Source organism: Tasmannia lanceolata, unplaced genomic scaffold (assembly GCF_043159265.1).
Source record: "Tasmannia lanceolata isolate RefF3 unplaced genomic scaffold, GAP_Taslan_0.1 ptg000019l, whole genome shotgun sequence".
NCBI lineage: Eukaryota > Viridiplantae > Streptophyta > Magnoliopsida > Canellales > Winteraceae > Tasmannia > Tasmannia lanceolata.
In genome coordinates, this window is record NW_027518696.1 from 5,940,901 (window position 1) to 5,965,305 (window position 24,405).

General features: G+C 37.7%; 1 protein-coding gene across 4 annotated transcripts; it reads left to right on the forward strand.

The window, feature by feature from the left end:
- Positions 1-7,459: 7,459 nt before the first annotated feature.
- LOC143853559 (kinesin-like protein KIN-13A) lies at positions 7,460-23,609 on the forward strand. 4 transcript variants are annotated; one of them, XM_077363373.1, is made up of 14 exons: positions 7,460-7,665; positions 7,815-7,927; positions 8,045-8,304; positions 10,564-10,785; positions 12,431-12,616; positions 13,186-13,290; positions 16,674-16,751; positions 17,062-17,143; positions 18,171-18,333; positions 20,457-20,786; positions 21,451-21,669; positions 21,768-22,323; positions 22,465-22,530; positions 22,932-23,609. In XM_077363373.1, exons 3-14 carry the CDS (start codon positions 8,098-8,100, stop codon positions 23,112-23,114), a joined length of 2,397 nt encoding a protein of 798 aa, XP_077219488.1. In that variant the 5' UTR covers positions 7,460-7,665; positions 7,815-7,927; positions 8,045-8,097; the 3' UTR covers positions 23,115-23,609. The 4 variants fall into 4 exon arrangements, with proteins under 4 accessions (XP_077219488.1, XP_077219489.1, XP_077219492.1 ...); XM_077363374.1 differs by having other exon boundaries at positions 7,469-7,626; XM_077363377.1 differs by lacking the exon at positions 7,815-7,927 and having other exon boundaries at positions 7,470-7,626.
- Positions 23,610-24,405: the final 796 nt, after the last annotated feature.

Below are 24,405 nucleotides of genomic sequence, written 5' to 3' on the forward strand. Positions count from 1 at the left end.
CTGTGATGGTTACAGCACTATTGGTGACTACACCCTTGCCAAAGGCCTTTCTTTATCCCGGTGATGAAAAGTAAAGCTAGTCTAGGCCTTGAGAGAAGGTGTGAAATTAGCATCTCCTATTTTTCATTAACACACCTCTTGGTCTTTACCTAGATATCCATCCCAATATTGATCTTCACACTCCTTTTCTCATCTTAAGAAACAGTTCCAAAATTTGATATTTGCACACCTCCATTTTTACACTGTCCAATTTCTCCTAAAAAAAAAAAAGTTTCTGTTTGATCTTTGATGTTTGCAGATCATTGTTTGTTCATATTTTGCGGCTGATTGCCGCCCATCTCTTTGTTTTTTTCCTCTCATCTTTGTTGCCCATTCAGGCATTGGTCCATAGTGACCCAATTCTTGCCCATTCCGGCATTGGTCCATAGTGACCCAATTCTTGTCAATTCCGGCATTGGTCTATTGCGACCCATTTCTTGCCCATTCCGGCATTGTCTATAGTGACCCAATTCTTTCCCATTCCTGCATTCGTCCATTGCGACCCATTTCTTGCCCATTCGTGCATTGGTCCATAGTGACTCAATTCTTGCCTATTCCGGCATTGGTCCATAGTGACCCATTTCTACTCGCCCGTTGAGGCTTGAGTATCATCTAGTCCTATTGAGGCTATGATTTATTGGCTTTTAAGCCCTCTTTGTGACACATCAACAAGCGGCATCTTTTTCGGCAACCATCATCAATGATCATTGGCAGCAACATCAGTCTTCATCAACGGATCTTCAACATAGACTTTTGGAAGTGTGCATCAAATCGGTTGATTTTGATTACATTTGTAATTTGGGGAATTATATTGTATTGGGGATTTATTTTATTATTGTCAAACGTATATCGATTTTCAATCCATATACTTTTGAGGGGGCATGTTAGAATATTTGGGATCCAACGGTTGGATGGGGTTAAGATCTCACCATTGGATCATCTTGGAGGTAAATTGGGTAAGTTGGCTAAATGAAGCTACTAGATAAATTAGCCAAGTGGATTAGAAGAGGCAAGCAAGAGAGACTAGGAAAGTAGATTTGATTAGGATTATTTCCTTCTATAATTATCTTGATTCCATTCCATTTTTATCATGTAAGTGCTCTATATAAGCACACATTGATCCTCTTGTAAATGCATCCACGAATTAGTGAAATCTTCTCCTAATTTTACAGAAACAGCCTGTAAAAGCTAAATAGAATCAGTGTAAAGAATGGAGTGCCATTATTGGAACAATGGATCACGGATATCAATTCCATATGTCCACACATGAATACTAATCACAGATCATTCAGCATTAAGTTTCAAAGCAAAGAGATAGAAAATTGCAGGTTGACAGTAATGAGGTTGTTTTATACAAAATCATTTGCAGAAGATTGATTGCAATTTGCTAAACCAAACAAAAAAACCCTTGGGCTGTATTGACGTAATCAAGAATTGGAATGGGTGGAATGGGCTTCTGTTAAAATATAAAAGATTTAATAACTCCGTCTCCACCAGCTTAAGCTTTTAGAGTAATTGGTAGTTTTTACAGCATCTTATTCCGATTCCACTGTTGATAGAATGGGAGAAATTAAAATGAAAATTTAATTCAAAAAATATAATAAAAACTTCATTCCGACGAGCGTGGGATCAAAATACAACCTCTCTCTCTCTCTCTCTCTCTCTCTCTCTCTCTCTCTCTTCCTAACTATAATTGGTATTTTATTGGGAAATGTTATCAGCACTAGTATTTTGATGAGGGCACTCCTCACTTTATACAAAGTACGGTATGGCCCGCACCATAGGATGATCCAAACCGTCCATTAGATGGGCCACAGCCTAAATAGGTTGTGCCCAAATTTTTTTTTCCATAGGTTGATCCTAACCCTCAGATCTATAGAGGGTTAGGATCAACCCTCTAACATTGAGATATGAGGTTTAGGATCAACCTATGAAAATGATTTTTGGGGCACAACCTATTTAGGTTGTGGCCCATCTAATGGACGGTTTGGATCATCCTATGGTGCGGGCCACACCGTACTTTTAATAAAGTGAGGAGTGCCTCATCAAAATATAGCAGTGCTGATAACAGTTCCCATTTTACTAGGGAAATGTTATCAACACTGCAATGTTTTAATAGATGCACCATGAGGACAGGAAAATTACCAGATGGAGAATCTCTCTCTCTCTCTCTCTCTCTCTCTCTCTCTCTCTCCTAATTATAATTGGTATTTTATTAGGGAAATGTTATCAGCACTGCAATGTTTTAATAGATGCACCATAAGGAAAGGAAAACAAGCAGATGGAGAATCTCCCTCTCTCTCTCTCTCTCTCTCTCTCTCTCTCTCTGGGGCAATCCTCTATTACACTCGTGGCAGTAAAAAAACACAGATCTAGGCCATTACTTCAACTCAGCTCAACTAAGCCTTTGTCCCAAACTAGTTGGGGCGGCTAATGAATCCTTTAGAAAATTTTCATGAAGGAGGTGAAAGAGTCTATCCGGCTCCAATTGACTAAGTCTAATGATATGTGCATGTGTTACTATAGTGTATATGGGATTAACTAAAATGTGTTATAGCTTTATGGGTTTAGGGTAATGGGAGTTAGTTGAGAGAAATGATAAATGTGCCTCTTCTCATTACTTGGGACACCCAGCTACAACGTATCTTTGACTAAAAGCGTGCTGATGTACTTCACATTTGAAGGAATGAAGTGACTTGATTGCCACGCACAATGCAGCTGGGTGTCCCAAGTGATGAAAAGGGGCGCGTTTATCATCTCTGATTAGTTGTTGATGATGTGTCTTGTTAGTGGGTGTTGGTTACTTGTTATGTGTTCTATAAGTGGGTTAATGGGGTAGTTACTTATGTGGCACTACCTTTATGTTTGTATTTAAGAAGTTTATGTTGATGAAAATGGAAAACTAAGAAAACTTTGTTCTAGGAGAGTTGTGGTTCCACTCGAATCGAGCTATTAGGAGGTCCAGTTGCCTCGAATCAACCATCATTTCTCTTTTCTCTCTTTTGTTTTTGTTTATTAGTGTTACGACTAATTAGGCACGTAAAATCTAATCCTGACACTAGTTGGGTTCATCTACATGGATTTTAATTTAATAATATGCAAAATTAGGCCATTAACAGTATGCAAAAGGGAAGTGATATTATCCGCGCCTTATGATTACTTGGGACACCCGGCAGCAGTGTATCAATGACTCCGGAGGGGCTGATGTACTTCATGTCAGAAGGATTCAATGGGGCTGATTGCCACATACTCTACTGTCGGGTGTCCAAAGTACTCGAAAGGGCGGATATATCACTACCCTATGCAAAATAGAATTTTAATTTAATTGGTTTTCATTTTCGACATACCTATTGTCATTTTTTATCGCCATCTGATTCCTACTTTTTTTTTTCGTTTGAACACTTTGCAATTATCCAATTTCGCTGTCAGGTCCAATCTCCTCTCAGTCCCACTGCGGACAATGGGAATCAACAAATTTCCCATCAGTAGCAGGCTCGAGTCTACTCAAAACTATTCCCTTCTGATATACCTCCCAGACAACTCTTTTTCAAAGGAGGACTATTGTCTCATATATTCTAAGAGTACAAGAGACGAAGACACCTGATGCATAATCCAGTATCAAGTAGTGTGTGCACATGGAAAGACAATGGCTGCCATGCCATCCAGTCCTTTTTAAAGCAAACGAATAAAAAAGTTGCCAATGATCATTTGCAGTAACAAAGCGAGCACGGTAGAACAATTAAGAAACAATTTTAAACACTAAGCATGATGAAAAATATTTGATCTACAATTTATGTTCAACACATGATAAAATTAGCAACAATATTAAGCATGATGATCACATAACTAGACTATTATTTGTACTAATTCTGGATTTAATACAAAACCCCATTTGTTCTCAGCTCCACCAATTTAATCCTTAATGGTTTTGGAACTATAGATGCTGATAACATGATTTTCATACACCTTATCTGCTAAGGTCCCCTTTTTTGAATTTTGAGTACAAAACTGATTGTTGGACTCAAAATCAGACAAAACTTTTAAGTCCAATAATCAGTTTTGGAGTCAAAATCGATTATCAAATTCCAAAACAAACAGGGCCTAAGAGAATCCTTAAGTATATCATGAGATTGCCCTAACTAGGATGCAGTGGGTCTCACCTTTGGTTGATCGGAATCGTCTAGATGGTAGGCCTTGGATCCCCTATTTCCCAAATATTATCTCAATCAAAAGGATGAGATCACATCCTGGATCACATTCTAATGAAGCATTCCTCTATCTACTCAATGGCATCTCTTTTAAGAGGAATGATAGACTGAAGGGCACCCTTGCAAAACACCTCCTACGAGGGCTCCCCTATTGGTCCTTCTCAACAAAGTGCATTTATTGCTGTTAATTTTATATTTGTCAGTGCCACTTCATTTTTTTTATGTACCCACTTTGTTGAGGAGGAACAATGGGGGCGCCCTTGTAGTTGGTTTTTGCACGGGCACGCTTCAGTTTATCATTCGTCCTCTTTTTAATTAAGGGTTTTTCTCAACTCAGCAGGGGATGCGGATTGGCTTGCAAGTTTGCAAACCGGATTGCAACATTTCTTGTCACGTGCATAGCACGAGTGCTCTTGACTTTACCAGCTTACAATCTAAAAATTGTAGTTAGAATGATATCTGCACGCTCTTGTTTTGATAATGACACTCCTAACTTTACGATTCATTTTTCTAATTAGCTATTGATAGTTTTAGGGAAGTCTGACAAGCATTAGCAGCTAATTAAAAAATTAGAGAATTGCTAGCGTCCATTGCAAAAGGGTTTTCGCGGCTAGTCTGTCGCACATCAGACCAGACCAGCCACCTCGTTAATGAAGACAACAGCTTTTGTTTCCATTCACGAGGTGGCTGGTCTAACGAGCAACAGACCAGCCGCGAAAAGCCTTTTGCGATGGAGCTTAGCAAATCCCAAAAAATTATACTAAAGATAAGAGTACTATTATCAAAACAAGGTAGTGCAAATATGATTTGGCCTGTGATAAATCGACCCCCTAATATCTGCACTGGCCTGGCCCACATGTGAAACAAGCAGGGAGAGTCCGTGGGACACCACCCTCATTGGGCATCCTTAAATCATTTTACTATTGATTATGGGCATGTTATGGTGTAGGAAAATGAGTTTAGTATCATTAGTAGGATTTTCCTCCTCGATTATAAGGTGAGTGAACATAAATAAGATGTTATACCTAATCATCAGTGAAGACATGATGCTCTTTAATTCAAATTCACCCACTATTTGATGCCTCTCAACTGACTTGCTTTTGGCTAAAGCAAACCCTTTTTTTTTAAATTTCTCAAAGAAGTGACCTACAAGATATCATTGGCTAGAAGTCACACCAAAGGAGTTTGGTGGGGGCGGCCTTGGAGATCCATCCAAAGCATCCTTTTCTTTGGTGGGTTCACATGGCCCTCTAGACAAGAAACCTTAGAATGCGGTTGAAGTTAGAACCATAGTTAGCACAAAGAGATTCGGCAAAAAACCGGTTGAAGTTAGAACCATAGTTAGGGGACGGGAAAAGTTAACCCGGCATTGGTTTTATAAAAAAAATAAAAAAAAACGTTGTGAAAAAAACGGAAACACAAGACTGAAAAGTTGGCCAAAAAGACGTGTTTAAAACGTTTGAAACGCATTTTAAGCATGTTTAAAACGTTTGCCTAAAAAGTCGGAGAATTTTTCCCTCTCAATTGAGAAAAAATCTAAAAAAGAAACTCAGTTTTATGTTCTTCCTTAAAGACATTAATTGGGCAACACTTCTGCCTCTTATACATGATTAGTTTCATTGATTCAAAATAAGTGGCCTAATGCGTTTGAGTATGTACCTTGATCCGATGATCCTGGGCCCTTGATCGACAAGCCTAATTTCGGATTATTCTAAGAAAAGTTAAGCCATTGTAATCCAAACCAAGGCCTATAAAATGAGCGGTTCAGATCAGCCTAAGTTTGGGGGCACTATGAAGAAGTAGTGGGATAGACATCATTGTATTAAAATGAGGTCGCGGCCTACTGAAGCGTGGAAATTTTGAAATGAAAAACTATCAAATGTTTTCAAATTTCTGAAAGGGTATTTACGTAAAATCGACTCCCCGAATTGATAAATCGACTCCCATGTGTCTTTCTCTCTCCTCTAGGTTAGAGAGAGAAAGACACATGGGGAGTCGATTTATCCATCAGGGAGTCGATTTATCACTGCCCTTTACGTAATTATAGAAAGAAATGATGGAAATTATTGATGATTACGATTTACGAAATAAGATCCTGCCGTTGCTTTCTTATTTTAATTTTCTTTAATTTGGCAGAAAACACGACAAAATGTCCGTCCCAAAATAGTAGTAGGCCGTGGATATATCCGTTGCGTCGGTGTATGGCTTTAAGACAAAAAGAAAAGCGTTAATTGCAATTTTCAAACGCATTTAAGCTAAATATTCAAATGGTATTACACAACAGCCCCTTCTTTTTAACAGAACCACGTTTAAACCCTCATCGCAAAATATTATTTGACAAAAATAACCACCAATGGTGGCTCAGAAGATCAACAGTAGTGTATGGTGGTCTAGCGACTTTTAAAAGGACCAACGGCTCAACGATGGTTTTAAATTTCGACCAAAATCAGAAATTTCGGATTTCAGTCAGCCCCAAAACCGAAATGTGCAATAATACTTGAAACGTTATAGGTTTTCGGCAGAAATTTCGTTCGAAATTTGAGGAAATTCATCTCGATTTTTTAAATGAAATAATATTTTCCTAAAATTTCGGTATCTGCTTTATGTTTTTTCTATTTTGTACTTGATTATCTCGGTCCTTCTCAATGTAATGGCTACAATTTTTATTATTTTTTTTGAAAATCTTGAAATTTTGGTAATTTCGGCTAAAATTTTGTATTATAAAGGGAAATGATTTCCGTGCTCCAATGTTTTGATAAACATGCGCTCCAACTTTTGTCGTGTAGTATGTAACATGCAGTCAGAGGAATACTACGGTTCTAAAAAAGCACTAAAGCCCTTAAATACCACATGACAAACAAGTGGAGCTCATGTTTATCAAAACATTGGGGCGTAGAAATCATTTCCCTATATAAAATATTATGTTTAACGGTTTCATCCGATTTCGGCTGAAATTTTGATTTAGGTGAGGATCGAAACACATTATGAAACTGAAATTTGAAACGATGGGCTCAACTAGGTTTAAGGGTAATCTTGACATTTTCTTCTTATTTCTTGTCACCTGTTAGAGAAGCCTTTCGCTGTCGGGAAAAAGGAACTAACAAGGGGCTTTTGTTATTAGATAGAGGCATGGGGGTATAATGGTCTTTTCGCGAGAGAAATACATATAGTGATGGATATATGTGCTCCACAAATTATCTTATATCTCTCGTACTCCCCGCTTGTAAGCTCTCTGCCATAATCATCGCAAAAATTGCGTAGGAAAAGGAGTGAGAGAACGAGAGAGATCGAAACCCTCGCTTTGTTATTTTCCCCCAAATTAGGGTTTTTGTTCTCGATTTTCTCTCCGATCTACTATAGATTCTCGAAGATTCGAAAGGTACTTGCTTAAATCGAGCAGGAGAAACGTTTCGTTTCGGTATGAATCTGTAATAAAATATTTTTCTCTATTTTCTTTTTTCCGTTCTTTGATTTTCCTGCCCTAAAATGGCTTCGAATTGTTATGATTTTCTCAATTCTGTATCGAATTCAGGTCCGAATTTGAATCTCATCTCTTGCATTTGGCAGATTTGGTGGCTTTGAATCTGAGATTTTCAGAGGGAGACGTTGATGTTTTGCAAGATCTTTGAATTTTCACCTCCGTTTGAGTAGTTCGATTGGATTTAGGGTTTTAATTTCTCGTATGAGTAGTTCGATTACAATGCTTTCAGTGGATTTAGGGTTTTAATTTCTCATTTCTTTTGGTCTGTTTAACAACATCTGAGATTTTGTTTTCATTTTTTGTGTTTTTTTAACAGCTGTTTCCTGTAATATCTGAAAATTGGCGCCCCAACGCCGGTCCCAGCGCCACATGGGTGGCCAGATGCAGCAGAACAATGCATCTGCGGCTCTGTACGACCATCCTGCAGGGGGTCCCTTGCACAATGTGGGGCCCACGAGTGATGCCGGAGATGCGGTCATGGCTCGATGGCTCCAGTCCGCCGGGCTGCAGCATCTGGCCTCACCCTTGGCCGCTCCTGGAATTGACCATCGCCTCCTCCCCAATCTCCTCATGCAGGTATATAGAAATAGAACACTCCTATGGTGTCTTTTTTCAATGTCATACATCTTGAAATTACTACTATTGGATTGCTTACTTATTCTCTTTAGTGTCTATTGGGAATGGGATGGTGGTTTTGATCGAATTACGGATTTACGAGTGTGGGTACTTTTTATTCATTTTCTAATCGCAGTCTCATGTATTTTCTGTATGATCTGATCCTCAGTGTTGCTACCCTTAGGCCCTGTTTGTTTCAGATTGTGACTACCAATGGTGAGGGCCCCATCCACCTTTGTATTTAATTTTTTGCCAATAATCGGTTGGGGCCCTCACCATTGGTTGTCACAATTGGTTAGGCCCTGTTTGTTTAAGATTATGACAACTGATTGTGAGTCCAAATCCAATTATTGGACTCAAATTTACAAATAAATTTGAGTCCAATGATTGGTTTTTGACTCACAATCGGTTGGCATAATCTTAAACGAGCAGGGCCTTAGTATTGTAATGCCCATCCTTCTCTATTTTGGATCAATTGTTTTCTTTGTTCGCGCCCTAGTGCAGACCCATTTCAATGTTATGCTGGTTTTTAAATGAACCTGGAAAGTGGAGTTGCATTTTTTGTTTATAGTGTTTGCATTTATGTTTGCCGACCCCAACTAGTTTGGGATGAAGGCTTAGTTGAGTTGAGTGTTTGCATGTATGTTTGCTGCTATACCGTTATTGGTGTTTTAGCTGTTTGAATTTCATCTGTTTTACACACACACACACACACACACATATAATATATATATATATATATATATATATATATATATATATATATATATATATATATATATATATATGAGGACAAGGAGTGTGCGGTCGACCGTATATAAGGTTATATGCGGTCGAGGGCCCAAACACATGGGTCCCACATTTTTTGTGGTGATCAAAACCATTCATTTGCAAGGCCCCATCATAGATAGGGTGTGTACAAAAAATCAGCTCCATTGGATCATCCTAACCGCTCCAAAAGTGGAGGGCAAAAATGGGCAGATTTGTGGCAAACGATGCTGTCCATTTTGCCCTCCACTTTTGGATGGGTTAGGATGATCCTATTGAGCTGATTTTTTGTACACACCCTATCCATGTAAGGGCCTTGCAAATAAATGCTTTGGATCATCCTAACAATGTGGGCCCACATGAGTTTTGGGCCCTCGACTGCACCTAAGCTTAGTGCGGTCGAGCGCACAATCTTATTCCTCTATATATATATATATATATATATATATATATATATATATATATATATGAGGAAACTGTTGGTGCGCTTAAGCTCACCAACCTTATGGTGCGCTTAAGCGCCCAATCACATGGGTCCCACATTTTCTGTGGTGATCCAAACCATTCATTTGCAAGGTCCTATCGTAGATAGGGGGTGTACCAAAAATCAGCTCCATAGAATCATCCTAACCCATCCACAAATCTGCCCAGTTTTGTCCTCCACAAATGGAGGGGTTAGGATGATCCTATGGAGCTGATTTTTGGTACACCCCCTATCTACGATAGGACCTTGCAAATGAATGGTTTGGATCACCACAGAAAATGTGGGACCCATGTGATTGGGCGCTTAAGCGCACCATAAGGTTGGTGAGCTTAAGCGCACCAACAGTTTCCTCTCTCTCTCTCTCTCTCTATATATATATATATATATATATATAGAGAGAGAGAGAGAGAGAGAGAGAGAGAGAGAGAGTGAGTTCTCTACTAGTTCCTGTGTGAGTTTTTCATCCAACTACGTGGGACATGTTTGCTCATCCTGGACTCATCAGTGGACAAAGCAGACCATGGATGGCTCATGATCCAAAACTCTTGCTAGTTGGATGATACTAACCCAGACAATGGATTTGGATTTGAGCCATTGGCCTGATACATTTCAACCTTGCATTTGCAAGTCATCAAATGAAGCCTAGTGTCATCCTCCAAGAATTTTGAACTTAAGCTATTCATTGTGTACTTTATCCATTGCTGGGTCCAAGACTGAGCAAACATGTGTCACACGTACAGCTAATGAGCGTACAATATGGAAGTTGCCAACTTGTAGTTGTAAGTGGTAAACTAGTAAAATAACTCTGCCCCATATATTTTCTCCCCCTCCCCCCCAACCACCACCACACACACACACACAAACAGTATATGTGTATGTGTATGTGTGGGTATTTGCAATATGGTTGCTTGCATTGTATTTATCAGCAGATGCAATAATGAAATAGGAGCTTATGGTGTTATTGGCAGGGTTATGGGGCTCAATCTACTGAGGAAAAGCAGAAATTGTTTAAGTTATTGAGGAGCTTGAATTTGAATGGTGAGTCTGGCTATGAACCATACACACCAACTGCCCAAAGTTCAGGAGCAGCTTCTGTAGTTGATGGGTTTTATCCACCTGAACTGCGAGGGGAATTTGGAGCTGGGCTTTTGGATCTTCATGCTATGGACGACACAGAGCTTCTTTCGGAGGTACTATTCTTCGCAATCTAAACATTTGCCTTCGCAATAACAAGTGATCAATTTTCTTTTTCCTTTTCCAATCATCAAATTCAATGTTGGAAAATAAACTGCCTTCTTAGACACAGTAAGTACGTCAGGTTACCTGTTTTAGCCATTTGTCAAAATTGGAAGTCAATAGAAAACTGCATAAAATCAGTGAATTGAGTCGGTCTGCTAATCACTGTTCTTTTAATATAACTTGTTGTTTGATATAGTTTAGTAGCAATGTTTGATCAAAATACCATGAGTTATAGTCCCTCAACTAATTGGTGGTAGGTTTTAGGATGTTGTAGAGCTCTCCCTGGTGAAGTACATTTGACATTGAGTTCTCAGGTAATATTTGGCATCTTTTTTCTCTATTACTCTGGCCTAGAACACCTACTCCCTTCTATGCTTTGACTGACTGATATGCATCAAAACTTATGAAGCCTCGAATCCTAGGAAATATTGCATGCTCTCCAAGGTCTTTCATTTTGAGCTATCCTAGAAGTTGGAGCTCAAGAAAGGTTATGCCTGTTCCCAATCTTTGTTGTTGACAATGCATGCCAAAAGATAGACATGACCTGAAGCAAGGCTATATATGAACATACAATTCTCAAAATTACTCTCGCAAAATCCAATTCAACTCGTCTTATCTTTTCCTTATTTTTTTTGAACAGGTGTCTTGTCTTTTCCTTATTGGATTGTAATAGATGGAACGTATGGTTTGACACTTGTATTTTTCTTTCATTTCTTTTTGTCCTCCATAAAACTCCTTTTCTTTTAATAGGGAAATTAGAACTTTCACCATGAATAGCAAAAATGTTGCATTATAAACCCCAAAATCAAACAACGGGGATAAATAATTGAGATATATGGCATTTAATGCCACAGCATCAACTTTGAACATAAGACACCCTTGTTTGCCCATAGGTTCTCACTGGTATGGGTTTCTTGATTGATATCAGAAATCAAAAATCATCTAGGGATTGCAACATTTAGATGGTCTTTTTTACCCAGCTATGGATCACAATGGCCATACTTCATTAGCAATTTCAATTTCTTCAGCCCGATGAATGCAATCTAGAGAGTAGGTTTGTGCCAATCTAGAGCATCTCTTGTAGGACTTGCATATGCTTGATTTATTGATCTATATTCGTTGGTAAGAGTCTCTCTAGATCCTGCACCAATGACCAAACACTATCACTCTGTCCTTATCACCATTTTGTTGATGCCTAAATGTTTAGTTCAACTTTCAACCATCACTTAGTAGGAAATCCCATATATCTCTTGGTTTGTGGTACTCTGGGCATCTCTTGCAAAACATCAACCCAATCCATAGTTGCGCGAGTGGGGGAAGTGAATGCAAGAAGCAATGTGGGAAACTAAAGCAGGATGCTAGGGCTCTAAAAGAGAGAAAATTTGTAAGAAGAATTTGCATTGTTCTAAACGTTAGTTTTTTTCCCTTTTCCTCATCAAAACCCTTTATTTCAGAAAGGATACAGTGGGAAAGGAATCTTTGTCTATGTGTACATAATTTTAGAATTAATATTTAGTATTGAGATAATGATGTTAACCATAAATTGTTTCTTCTTGAATTTTTGTTGACAATGTCATCTCCTTATTCTCTTGGCAGCATGTTATGTCAGAACCCTTTGAGCCTTCTCCTTTCATGCCTCCTGTTACTAGGGGTTATGATAATGACTCCAATGCAATGGCTAGCCGGCAACAAAGAGGGCAAACTGATACCTCAATCAGAACATCAAATAATGAGAAAGAGAATAATGCGAAGGAGGGCAACCTGGCTAAGATAAAAGTTGTGGTATGTCTTTCTTTACTAACAACTTTAAAGGATTTTTTCCCCTTATGGGCGCAGAAAATATTTTGAGCTTCAAAAGATGGATCTTTGTGCCATTAAGTTGCTAATCTATCCTAGGTTCAATGATATTTCATGAACGCTATGCCATTATGCTTCATATGCTTGGTTCATTGGTCGAATTAATCAGCTATTATTCTTTTCTGGGTCATACCTTTCAAGTGTCTTGCATTTGATGCTAGTTGTTGTTGGTTTTGTTTCTCTTGGGATTTGAGAATGCATGTGAAAGAGATGTGGATATTTCCTCTTTTGTTGAGTAATTTTGATTTATTTGTACCATTCAAAAAAAAAAATTTGATTTATTTGTGTGCCAACGTTTATGCCATCTTTATTTTAGTATTTATTATTTAGGTCAGTGCTTCCTGCTGGATTTATATTTGAGCTTGATTGTGGCTTTTATAGATGCCTAATCTAAATAATGCCTCTGTTGCCTTACCTACCTTTTGACTGCTTGTGCATGGAACTGTGCGTTATGTGAGAAACTCTGATTGGTCCTCTTCTGGTATGCATGTTAGGTGCGAAAGCGGCCTTTGAACAAAAAGGAGATGGCTCGAAAAGAGGATGATATTGTAACCGTCTATGATAATGCTTACTTAACCGTTCACGAGCCCAAGCTAAAGGTTTGGTCATCTCTCGGCTGTATTATGTTATTTAAAGAGAATTTGAATGGTTCTTACAAGTGTTCTGCTAAGAATGTTGTACTGTGAAACACATGCAACCTTATTTGTAAATATCTTACATGTGTAATGTTGTATTATTCAAGAGAAAGAGTTAAGTGCAGCTTCTTACTTTTTTTGTTGGAGATCGTTTGATTTTAGGGACCCGGTTTCCTTGAGTTTTTTCTCGGGTTCCTCGGGTTTTCTCAACAAAGACTGTACACGAGAGAGAGAGAGAGAGAGAGAGAGAGAGAGAGAGAGAGAGAGAGAGAGAGAGAGAGAGAGAGAGAGAGAGAGAGAGAGAGAGAGAGAGAGTTTTTTCTCGGGTTCCTAGGGTTTTCCCAGGTTACTCTCTTGTGTACAGTCTTTGTTGAGAAGACAAGGAAAGGGTTGTTGTTTACGAGTTCATGGGTTAATCCTGTTGTTATCCTTTTATTTTGTTTTCTCATTGTGGAAGATCGTGTTCTTGCCCGTGGATGTAGGCATATTGGCTGAACCACGTAAAATCTCAGTGTTCATCTTGTAGGTTGCTTCTACTTTTACTTTCCAGTTATTTGTGCACGATTGGATCGGTTTTCCCTAGCTGTTTTCCTCAACAACATGATGTGAATTTTTCTGTAAGTATCACGTCAAGGATATCCTTTGTGCCTGCCTTTGTATGCCTGAGAAAAATCTATTTATGATTTGGCGTATTGCCTCATTTGATGGCACAAGTCAATATCTATGATGTGAATAAAACCAATTGGAGGAAGACTTGAATAATTGGACATTGATCAAAACCTTTTTTGATATAAAGAGTTAGATGCTTCTTGAGGAACCTAATTGGAAGCTATACAAAAGAGTTTAGAAACATCTTGGATAGTATTGTTATGGCCTGATTGCCATATGATACTGCTTTCTGTTAGCCATCCGCTTTTTCGTATGGCTGTTAGACCGCATGAAGTTTTGTAAAATCCCATTTCTGTTAAGATAACCTTGAGATTCTTTTAAACTACTATCTACACACACCTATTACTGTGGAACTATGTCACAAATATCTCCGACATTTTCAAAAATATTGCGACTTTTTGATAAAACGAAAAAATCTTGAAATAATCCCAAGACTTTAAAAGCTATAGAAATATTTTCATATTTAATCATTTTTTATTTTCATATTTAATCATTTACCACACCGCACCAAGTTTTGTAAAATCCCATTTCTGTTAAGATAACCTTGAGATTCTTTTAAAACTACTATCTACACCTATTACTGTGGAACTATGTCACAAATATCTCCAGACATTTTCAAAAATATTTTGACTTTTTGATAAAACGAGAAAATCTTGAAATAATCCCGACTTTAAAAGCTATAGAAATATTTTCATATTTAATCATTTTTTATTTTCATATTTAATCATTTACCACTATAATATCGCAATACTTTTACGATATTCTTCATTTTTTATTTTTTCTTAAATTATATATATATATATATATATTATATATATATATATATATATATTTAAATAGTTTTATATTTATTGTTTTCCCAATATAAACCCAAAAACATAATTAAATTTTAATATATCCAGAGATTTTCCCTTTCCGAGAAATTCTCGAGAACAATATTTGTGACTTAGCTGCGGAACTGTTAGGTCTCCATTTTGAATTACTTCAAGAAAGTTTGGTGAAATTGTTGAAGCACACCAAAAAACTGCTGGTTTTTTTTCCCAGGTAAGAAGATCCAAGAGAAGCAAATTTAATCATCCGTGGAAAGGGAGAATCAGATATTGGGTTATTAACAAGAGACAAGGCTGAGAAGGAACCTATACATTTTGAGTGGGAAGTTATGGACTGGTAGTTTGAAAGTGAGTGATTGTTGATTTTTAGGAGGCATGATATGTTCTTTTTGAATGATAACGAAGCATGGTATGCTACTGATTAAGGATCTGTGGTATGTGTGGGAATGGATTCAGGGGTTAGGGTTTTAGATTTGCTTGAAATTGGGAAAACATGTAGTTCTGGGATTGGAGTATGGTAAGTTGAAAGGGTTGTGATTTGGGAATTGTGGGTTAAGGTTTTGGTGTCTATGTTTTGAGTTAGGGAGGTCGAGGGTATTCTACAAGATAACGTTGGTGGGTTAATGATGGCCTTCTAAGCCCCTACTGACATTACTGATTCAATTGTTGCTGAGGTGGTTGCCTTTCTTTAATGAATCTGCATATTCTGTTCCTCCAAGATGGAGTTCCTTTAACGTTCATTGGATGAGTGAGTAACCTCTATCTGTATTTGTGGTCATTGGCATACTCAGTTGAAAAATTATTGGACTTGTGGAGAGATTGTCTATGGGTTGCCTTGAACCTTTGTTGATCACTCTATTGCGTTTTTTGAGTTTTACTTGAATTCTAGAAGCTTGAACAAGCAGAGAAAACTTTGACAAACTTTTCAATTGGGTTTGTCTCCATAAAGCTGCCTCTTTTTAATTGATCTGATTCTTGATTGAGCCAAGCTGAATTTGTTAGTATTTTACTATTTTTAGGTACTTGATTGCGATTTAACACTGTGTGTACCTGTATTATATGTAAGTGGGTTTATGCTATTCATCACAATCAAAAGGCAAAATTTGCATTTGGATGGATTTATATCATCAAGATTTGTTGGGTAATGAAAGTTCTATTTTTAGGCCTTCTTAGGATGTGTTAGGTAATGAAAACTTCACATCCTAATGGCCTTCTTAGGATGTGAGAAATTGGGTAATGAAAGCTTTATTTTTAGGGTTTCCCAAAAAAGTTTATCATTGATTGTTTTGCCGGCCTTGATCTAGCATACATGATCTTCGGTCAGCATGGGACCTAGACCCCTTGTGTTGGTGGTGTCCCATGAAATTGGTGGTCATGGTCACCAAAGACCAGTTTGTCTGCATTCATTTGGACAGTCATGGTCACCAAAGACCAGTTTGTCTGCATTCATTTGGACAATAATTGTCCCCATAGTTGGGCTCAATAAGAAAAAAATTGTAAGATTCAATGTTCTTGTTCTTGACATGTCGAGCTTCTCAAAATACACATCTGTCTTGTATCAATATCAACTCTAAACAGATTTGTGCCTGTAAACAGCGTTGACTTCACTGATTCAAACTGGTTCCCCGCTTTATAGGCAATATCATGGCCGCCCCATTTGGATTTTTATTTCTGATCGGGGCTGATCATTTACCTGCAAACGATAGGATGGTCATGTATAAGAAATAGAATTAATGCACATTATATGGAAATATCTCTGTCATTTGCCTTGTTTTTTTTTAATGGTACTCTTTCATTTGCCTTGTTATACTTGATTTGGGGAGCTGATTGCTATTGTTGATGTGGAAGGTGGACTTGACTGCATATGTGGAGAAGCATGAATTTTATTTCGATGCTGTTCTGAATGAGCATGTTAAGAATGACGAGGTAACAGTTATTTTTTCATGGTAATTTACATCTTCTTTGGCTGACTGTTTTAATGTACTTATATTTCTTGGTTCAGTTATGCTTTGCTTTGTTTAGATGTCTGTCTATGCACACACCTTGTATGGTGAATTTCTAGTTGACTTCTCTGTGTTAGCCATTTTTTTTTTTTTGAATAAGACTGTGTTAGCCATTCTATTCACTTAGATGTGTTTGTTGGACTACAGTTGATAGTATGTTCTAAAATCTTACTGCGCTTGATAATGTTTGATACTTAAGTTTTGATTCCTTCTCGATACCTTTATTTGAGCAGGTTTATCGTGTTACTGTAGAGCCAATTATTCCAACCATTTTTCAGCGAACGAAAGCAACATGTTTCGCATATGGTCAAACAGGTATGTAGTGATTTAAGTCTCCTTGCTATATTGTATGCCAATATCAATCACTGATTTACTGAACGTCTAAATTTCCGTTTCCCTTTACATATTACAGTTCTTTTTAATAGGCATATTCTGAATTCTTGTACTTGATTTTATATTCAACTATTGAGCTGTTGTATGGTAGTTCTCGTTAATAGCAGGCAAAAGTACAAGAGGGGTCACTTGTCCATTGATCCAAACCGTTTACCTGATCGACCCAGCTATCGATGGGCCATGACCCAAAAATCCCACAAATAGTCCTTCCTGATCTTCCAACTTGTGCCTTTTAAATGGACGGTTAGAAAATAAAAAGATAGCAGTCTCCAGAAATGAAAGGATCAGGATAGTCTGGTTGGAGAGATTTTTCGGGGAATGGCCCATCCATGATGGAACCTAGCATGACAATGTGGGCCATCTATACTATTCCATTAACATATTTCAAAGCAAAAACATCTCACTTACCATATAACAGCTCTCAATTTTTATGTAGCTGGAAAGTGGTGGAAATTGCTACCAAGTACTATGGGTTTTGCAGTCATCATAGTTTTTGCAAAATTAAAAATATCAAAGTATGTGCATAATCTAGCTCTTTCAATTGTTTTATCCCCTTTAAAATGAAGCCATTGAATCAAAAGCTGAACACCAATTAGTTTCCAATTGCTTAATTTTCAGAGCTTTTGCAGCTATCCTTCACAATACTTGAAGATATTCTACGATTACTACGTTGTCTCACATTCTAATGTTGGTAAAAGTGCTTAAGGTTTAGCTTAAGAATGACCTCCTTAATTTGCTAGGAAGGTAAACTTTTCCTGTCATTAGTTAAACTTAGTATGCTTTCCACTTATGAAAACTGGAGGGTCTAGTTCTCTACGTTTTTTTAATATTTATTTATGGTTTGTATCTTTGTTTCCTTGGGATGTTATTTTCTATTCATGTTGGATGGGTGTTTTTTCTTGAAACTATGCTGTTTGAAATGAAAATAATTGATATACCGGTGTTTCAGGTAGTGGCAAGACATTCACCATGCAACCATTGCCACTCAGAGCCGCAGAGGACATTGTGAGGTTATTGCGTCAGCCGACATACCATAACCAGAGATTTAAATTATGGCTCAGTTATTTTGAGATATATGGTGGCAAGCTCTATGATCTTCTCAGTGATAGAAGGTCTGTGTTCTCTCTGCCTTTGGCTCTGTTGCTTCTTGTTCTCTGACATAAAGTCTGACGATTTTGACTGATTATTGGTGTAATCTTTTGAGTAAAAATCATTTTAAGTTCTGCCCTCTTTTTTTATGCTTTGGTTGATGCAATTATAAGTTTTCCCTGCAAGCATATTTATACCTCTAAAATCTTTAATTGTTCTTGTTTCCAGTCTACCTCTTGCCAATTGAGCTATGCCTTGGAGAACATAATGGCCATTGCCTCCAAATATTTCTATTTAACTTCCCTTTTCCCTTTAAAGGTTATTTTTTCTATTCTGAGGGTCGCGTTGTTTGGAGCAGACACATGCTAGGATGGGTGTGATGCTCGACCGTGATCTGGTATTGTAATTTGTTTGACAGTAGATGAAACATATCTTTTGTTTAGTAATTTAACATACTGAGTAGTTATAGTGAATGCATGCATAATTCTTCCAATCTGTCACTCCTTGGTATTAAAATTTCTATTGGGGAATCAAATTGATCTGTTTAATCTTTTCTTTTCAATGCCCATTACTCTTTTCTTTTCAAAGTTCACACTGTTAACCTTTGTTGTCTAGGAATCATGTTGCTGATTAAGTAATCTTGTCCAATTTATTTTAGTTCCCTCTAATTGAAACATCTCTGATTGAGGAAGTTGTGGGAGAAGTCTTACCTAAGAGTAAGACTTCACATAGTAGCCATGCACAATCTGAAGAAATGTTTTTTGTACTTTACACTGCTACCCGTGGAACCATCTGTGTATCATTTAAAAAAGCAGTTGCACATCAGTGAGGAAGAAAATGAATTCAGATAAATATATCCATTATGCACACATTCAATTAGGGAGTTTTGAACAGCCATTCAGAAAAAATTGCTCACGTTCAGTGGATGAGAAGTAATTTTATACTGAATATTTAGCAATGACCTAATTGATTTGTGGATGGAACGATTTGGATGGATACTAATCATCGTTGTTTGATCCAAACTTTAACATTGATGCTGATTGTGATCCTATTAATCTTTATCTTTCTTGTAAACTATTCTCTATCTCTTTTACTGCATGCGTTTTGCATCTTTTGTGCATATTGTTTAGTATTCTCCTGATCACACTTATGCATGAGTTGGCTGTGGTAGTCATTATGTCTCTCTGTCCACCACTAGTCAAATATTGGTGATAACCTTTGATCTATTTTTATAAGATACTTTCTTCTCTTGTAACAAGTTATTCAATTTCTATTTGAAGCAATGTTTTAAAACTCCCCACGTCAATCATCAACTCGCTCGAATCGACTGCCTTTTACCTTGTGCGAGTTCTTGTCAAAGTCCGTGTTTTGCCCTACCGAGCAAATCAGAACTCATTTGACTCACCTGAGTTATGATTTCATCAACTGAGAACTCAGCTGTGTCAGCCAGTACTCGTCCGTGCCACATCGAGTCGACTAGGATTTGCTTTGGCCATGTTTTGGTCCGCATCCCTTTTTTGAAACATTGATTTGAAGTATTAGGATGCATGCACTAACCTAAAAAAAGTGTTGTGACTTCAAACCTTAATTTTGACTCATGCTGTAATACTGTAGGTCTTGTTGCAGTTCTTTTGCTGTTTTTGGATATGGTGACTTGTTGTAGTTCTTTTCTTTACCCAATAAAATTTATCTCTCGTGTGTCCATGTGTAGTTATATAGGGAATTGTTATTCACACTCTATTGTTTTTATAATGGAACTCCAATCTTTACTCTTTTCTAATTTGGTTTTAAGAACTAACAATTCCTAAAATGCTTTCAGTAGCCAATCAGAAAAGTGCTTAATAACATGTGAAGTGTGATTATCAAAACAGGGTGTGTGCATATCTTGAACCCTACACCTCATGGCAACAGAGCACCTTTTGGCTCAAACCACTAGAGCGTGTAGGAGATTGGTAACAAGGAGTGTGCATATCATTTCCCTATAAATGTATTTCTATGCATAGATATAGATAACCTCCACCTGTTGTCTATGTTTTCTGTGCTATGCAGTTTTTTTTTTTTTACTTTTTAAATGCCTTCAAATGGCTTCTCAAAGTTCATGTTAGCAATTGAACTGTCTAACTGCTTTTTAATCTTCTTTTGTCAGGAAACTGTGCATGAGGGAAGATGGTCGGCAACAAGTTTGCATTGTTGGGTTGCAGGAATTTGAGGTCTTCGATGTACAGATAGTTAAAGAATTTATTGAGAAGGGGAATGCGGCAAGAAGTACGGGGTCCACCGGTGCTAATGAGGAATCCTCAAGATCTCATGCTATTTTGCAACTTGTCATTAAGAAGCACAATGAGGTTGTTGAATCCAAAAGGTACAATGATGGAAATGAATCCAAAGCTCCAAAGGTTATTGGGAAGATTTCTTTTATTGATCTTGCTGGTAGTGAGCGTGGTGCTGACACTACTGATAATGACAGGCAGACACGGTATGCATTTCCCTTTTTTCTGTATTTTATGCATGATTTTGGGCACGTTTGGCTGCCAGGAATTTGTTTTCATGATAAATCGGTGTCTACCAAATGGAGAAGAAGCTGAATCCCTAAAAATCAGGAAACCAAATCCCGGAAACTAGTGCTTCCGGTGATGAGTTGCTGCTAAAAATCCGGAAAAGGAAAACTCTACTCAAAACCGGAACGACCTTTTCCGGATTTTTAGCAGCAACTCATCACCGGAAACACTAGTTTCCAGGATTTGGTTTCCTGATTTAGGGATTTCAGCTTCTTCTCCACTTGGGAGATGCCGATTTATCATGAAAACAAATTCCTGGCAACCAAATGTGCCCTTTGTGTTGAGATATATATGTTCAAGTTCCTCAGTGTATTTGCTATTTGTGTACTTTGTGAAAATGTTGGATATTCCGCAGACTGTTCTGTCAACTGTTACTGCTGAGATGCGTGTGTTCTAGTTTTTTAGAGTATTTGGTAGTTGCATACTTGTGAAAATGTTGGATATTCTGTAGACTGTTGTGTCAACTGTTATTTTTTGTGTTGGAATTAATAAGCATGCTTGTAAGGACAATGGAGTTATATATTGTGCTTGGAGTGAGGCTTTTTGGTGGTTAAATTATATCATTTTGCTTTCTTATTGCAGAATTGAGGGAGCAGAGATCAACAAGAGTCTTTTGGCGCTAAAGGAGTGTATTCGCGCTCTTGACAATGATCAGATTCATATCCCATTTCGCGGAAGCAAACTCACAGAGGTGCTTCGTGACTCTTTTGTTGGCAACTCAAGGACTATTATGATATCTTGCATTTCTCCAAATGCTGGCTCTTGTGAACATACACTTAATACTTTGAGATATGCTGATAGGTATGATGGCATTTATTGTGAATGTAAAATAATTTGAATATCATTGCAATGACAATAAAATTTATGTTTTAATAAATGAGATCTGTTGATGTGGACAGGGTCAAAAGCCTCTCAAAGAATAGTACCACTAAAAAGGATCAAATCCCAGTTCTTCCTGGCAAGGAATCTTTGTCAGAGGATCTTTATGACCAAAATCAAGAAATGAAAGTGGCTGACATGGGTAGGAAGGTTGTAGAAACTCATAATTATACTAGTGATTCTGATAGAAGCTCTTCCAACTTGCCAGCAAATTACCCCTTTAATGGAAGGGAGGAAAGTGGGTTGGCATCTAGTTCTCTCGACAGGGAGCGGATTGATATAAAAAATAGTTTTGCTGGTTCAATAAGTAACAAAGTATATTCTTCTGTACAAAGCTCGTTTGATACATTAGAAGATGAGAAAGTTCAAAAGGTGTCCCCTCCTCGTAGAAAAGTTTATAAAGAAGAAAAAGCCGAAAAACAAAGCAACTGGTCGAAAAGAGATGGTGGGTCCGACTTGCCAACCACCAGCTACAGGCCGCAGCATATGCATGATTCTAATTTAAACATTGTTCCTTTAAGACAGCAAGAACATGAACCTACATTTCATGACAGAGATATCAATGCGATACTTGAGGTAGGTTTGATTAGGCTATAATCACTCTGAGATTTTTTTATTTTTGATGGGACGATATCTTGCATCCAGTTACCATATCCATTTTTGTGCACGAAATGACATCTTTGAGTTTGGAACTCTATCCCATCTTTGCATGTCTAGGAAGAAGAGGCTTTAATTTCAGCTCATAGAAAAGAAATTGAAGATACAATGGAGATTGTGCGCGAAGTAAGTGGCATGCTATCTTTCTTTTAGTGATTTGGTTTAATACTATTGTGTCACTTGATTACCAATGCTTATATCACTTTTGAGACCTGAAACATCTATTATTGATTCTGCTTGAGTTTATTTCATCCCATTGCTTGCTGAAAGTTTTACTTTTTTCTACTAATATAATATGTTTGTTAAGGCTTGAATGCTTCTCGTGATTTCCTTTTCAGATAATCAGTTCTTAATTAATGCATGTGATGAAGGTAGCTTTGTAGAGTTTCTTAATTAATGTATGCGACTAAGCTAGCCTTGTTGAGGCACCAAGATTAGGAAGTGTGTTCTTAGCCATTGTTGAGTTTCTTAAATTTTTATTCATATTTCCAATGGCTCTTATATTTGTGCCAATTGTATTGTAACAGGAAATGAAGCTTTTGGCAGAGGTGGACCGACCAGGGAGCCTTATCGACAACTATGTGACCCAGCTGAGTTTTGTGCTCTCACGTAAGGCAGCTGGTTTGGTTAGCCTTCAGGCTCGCCTCGCAAGGTTTCAGCACCGTCTTAAGGAACAGGAGATACTCAGCCGAAAAAAGATTCCCTCCTAGTTTTGTTTTTTGGTGGTTCTCTGTTTGTAATGTTCTCATTCTTCATTATTTTCCGTCCTAGTTAAGATTTTTCATTATTATATATACATTCGCACTCCCGTGTGGAGATTACTCAGAAACTGGAGTTGTAGCTTTCTCCATTGCTCATTGATGCCTCCACACTGTAGCAGAAGTGAGGGTTGATTTGGTTATGATTAGGACTGCACTAATCTGAGTGAAGGATAAAAGATCATATGTTTACAGGCGAAATGCAAATCACTGAAGAAAACAGGAAAACTATTCGGCAAAGGCTCAGTTTCTTTGGAAGTGGAATGGCCGCTCATTTTCCCAGTTAAAATTGGGCATAAAATTTGTTTAAAAATGGGTAAAATTATATACATTGCAAGCTTTATTTTCTGTTATTTCTGTATGATGAGGACCCCCTGATATGGTATTGGAGACATTGAACAAAAATGTGAATTGATTATTATTCGATGGGTGTTTTTGAACTGCTTATCATGTTGTGAAATGCTACAAAGATTTTGTCTGTTGGCTTCTTTTCTAACAGCCAGTCTTTTTGGGTCTCATGTGTGCCAATATCGGATTGACTCCGGAACCACAAGTTCTGGCCTCTGCTGTTTGATCCTATATTGATTGGATGATCCTAGCCCTTTGATCGATCATGTCTTGTTTAGGGTCTAGAAAAGCTTGTTTGTCCATTTTTTTAGTAAAGGGATGTCTGTTTGGCATTGGGTCAAGGCAGGAGATGATAAATCCACTCCTTTCATTTACCCCCCCTTTTCTCACATTCTCATTAATTTGTTAATCTTTATCGAGAACACATGCCACCAGTCTCTGGAATAATATTCAGCATTCACTGCCATTCAAAAAAGAAATATTCATCAAGCCACTCGATAAGATGATCAGGTCGGTGTACCATTTGATCTGCAGTCAATCCAGAGATGGTCGTCACTACTTGCCAATTACAGAACATGCAAGAATGGGCTTCATTCAACACGTTAGGTGCCTAGCAATTCCAGTAGCTAAAACCATGTGGCACGCGCACTTTGCACCCTTAATACTTTGCTCACCCCTGTCTATATGCTGTAGCACAAGTCAGCCTTCTACATGACTAGTGTAACACTCAGGGTAAGAGAATACATAGATTTTAGAAAGAAAGGTTTTATTGCTTGGGGAAATGCTTACAATTTTCTAAGGCCATCCACACATGAAGAGCTCTCCCCTCATTATTGGTCTCAGGAGACTTTCTAGACTCCTTTCTAAGAAGAGTGCTGCTATGGAGACCCAGAGT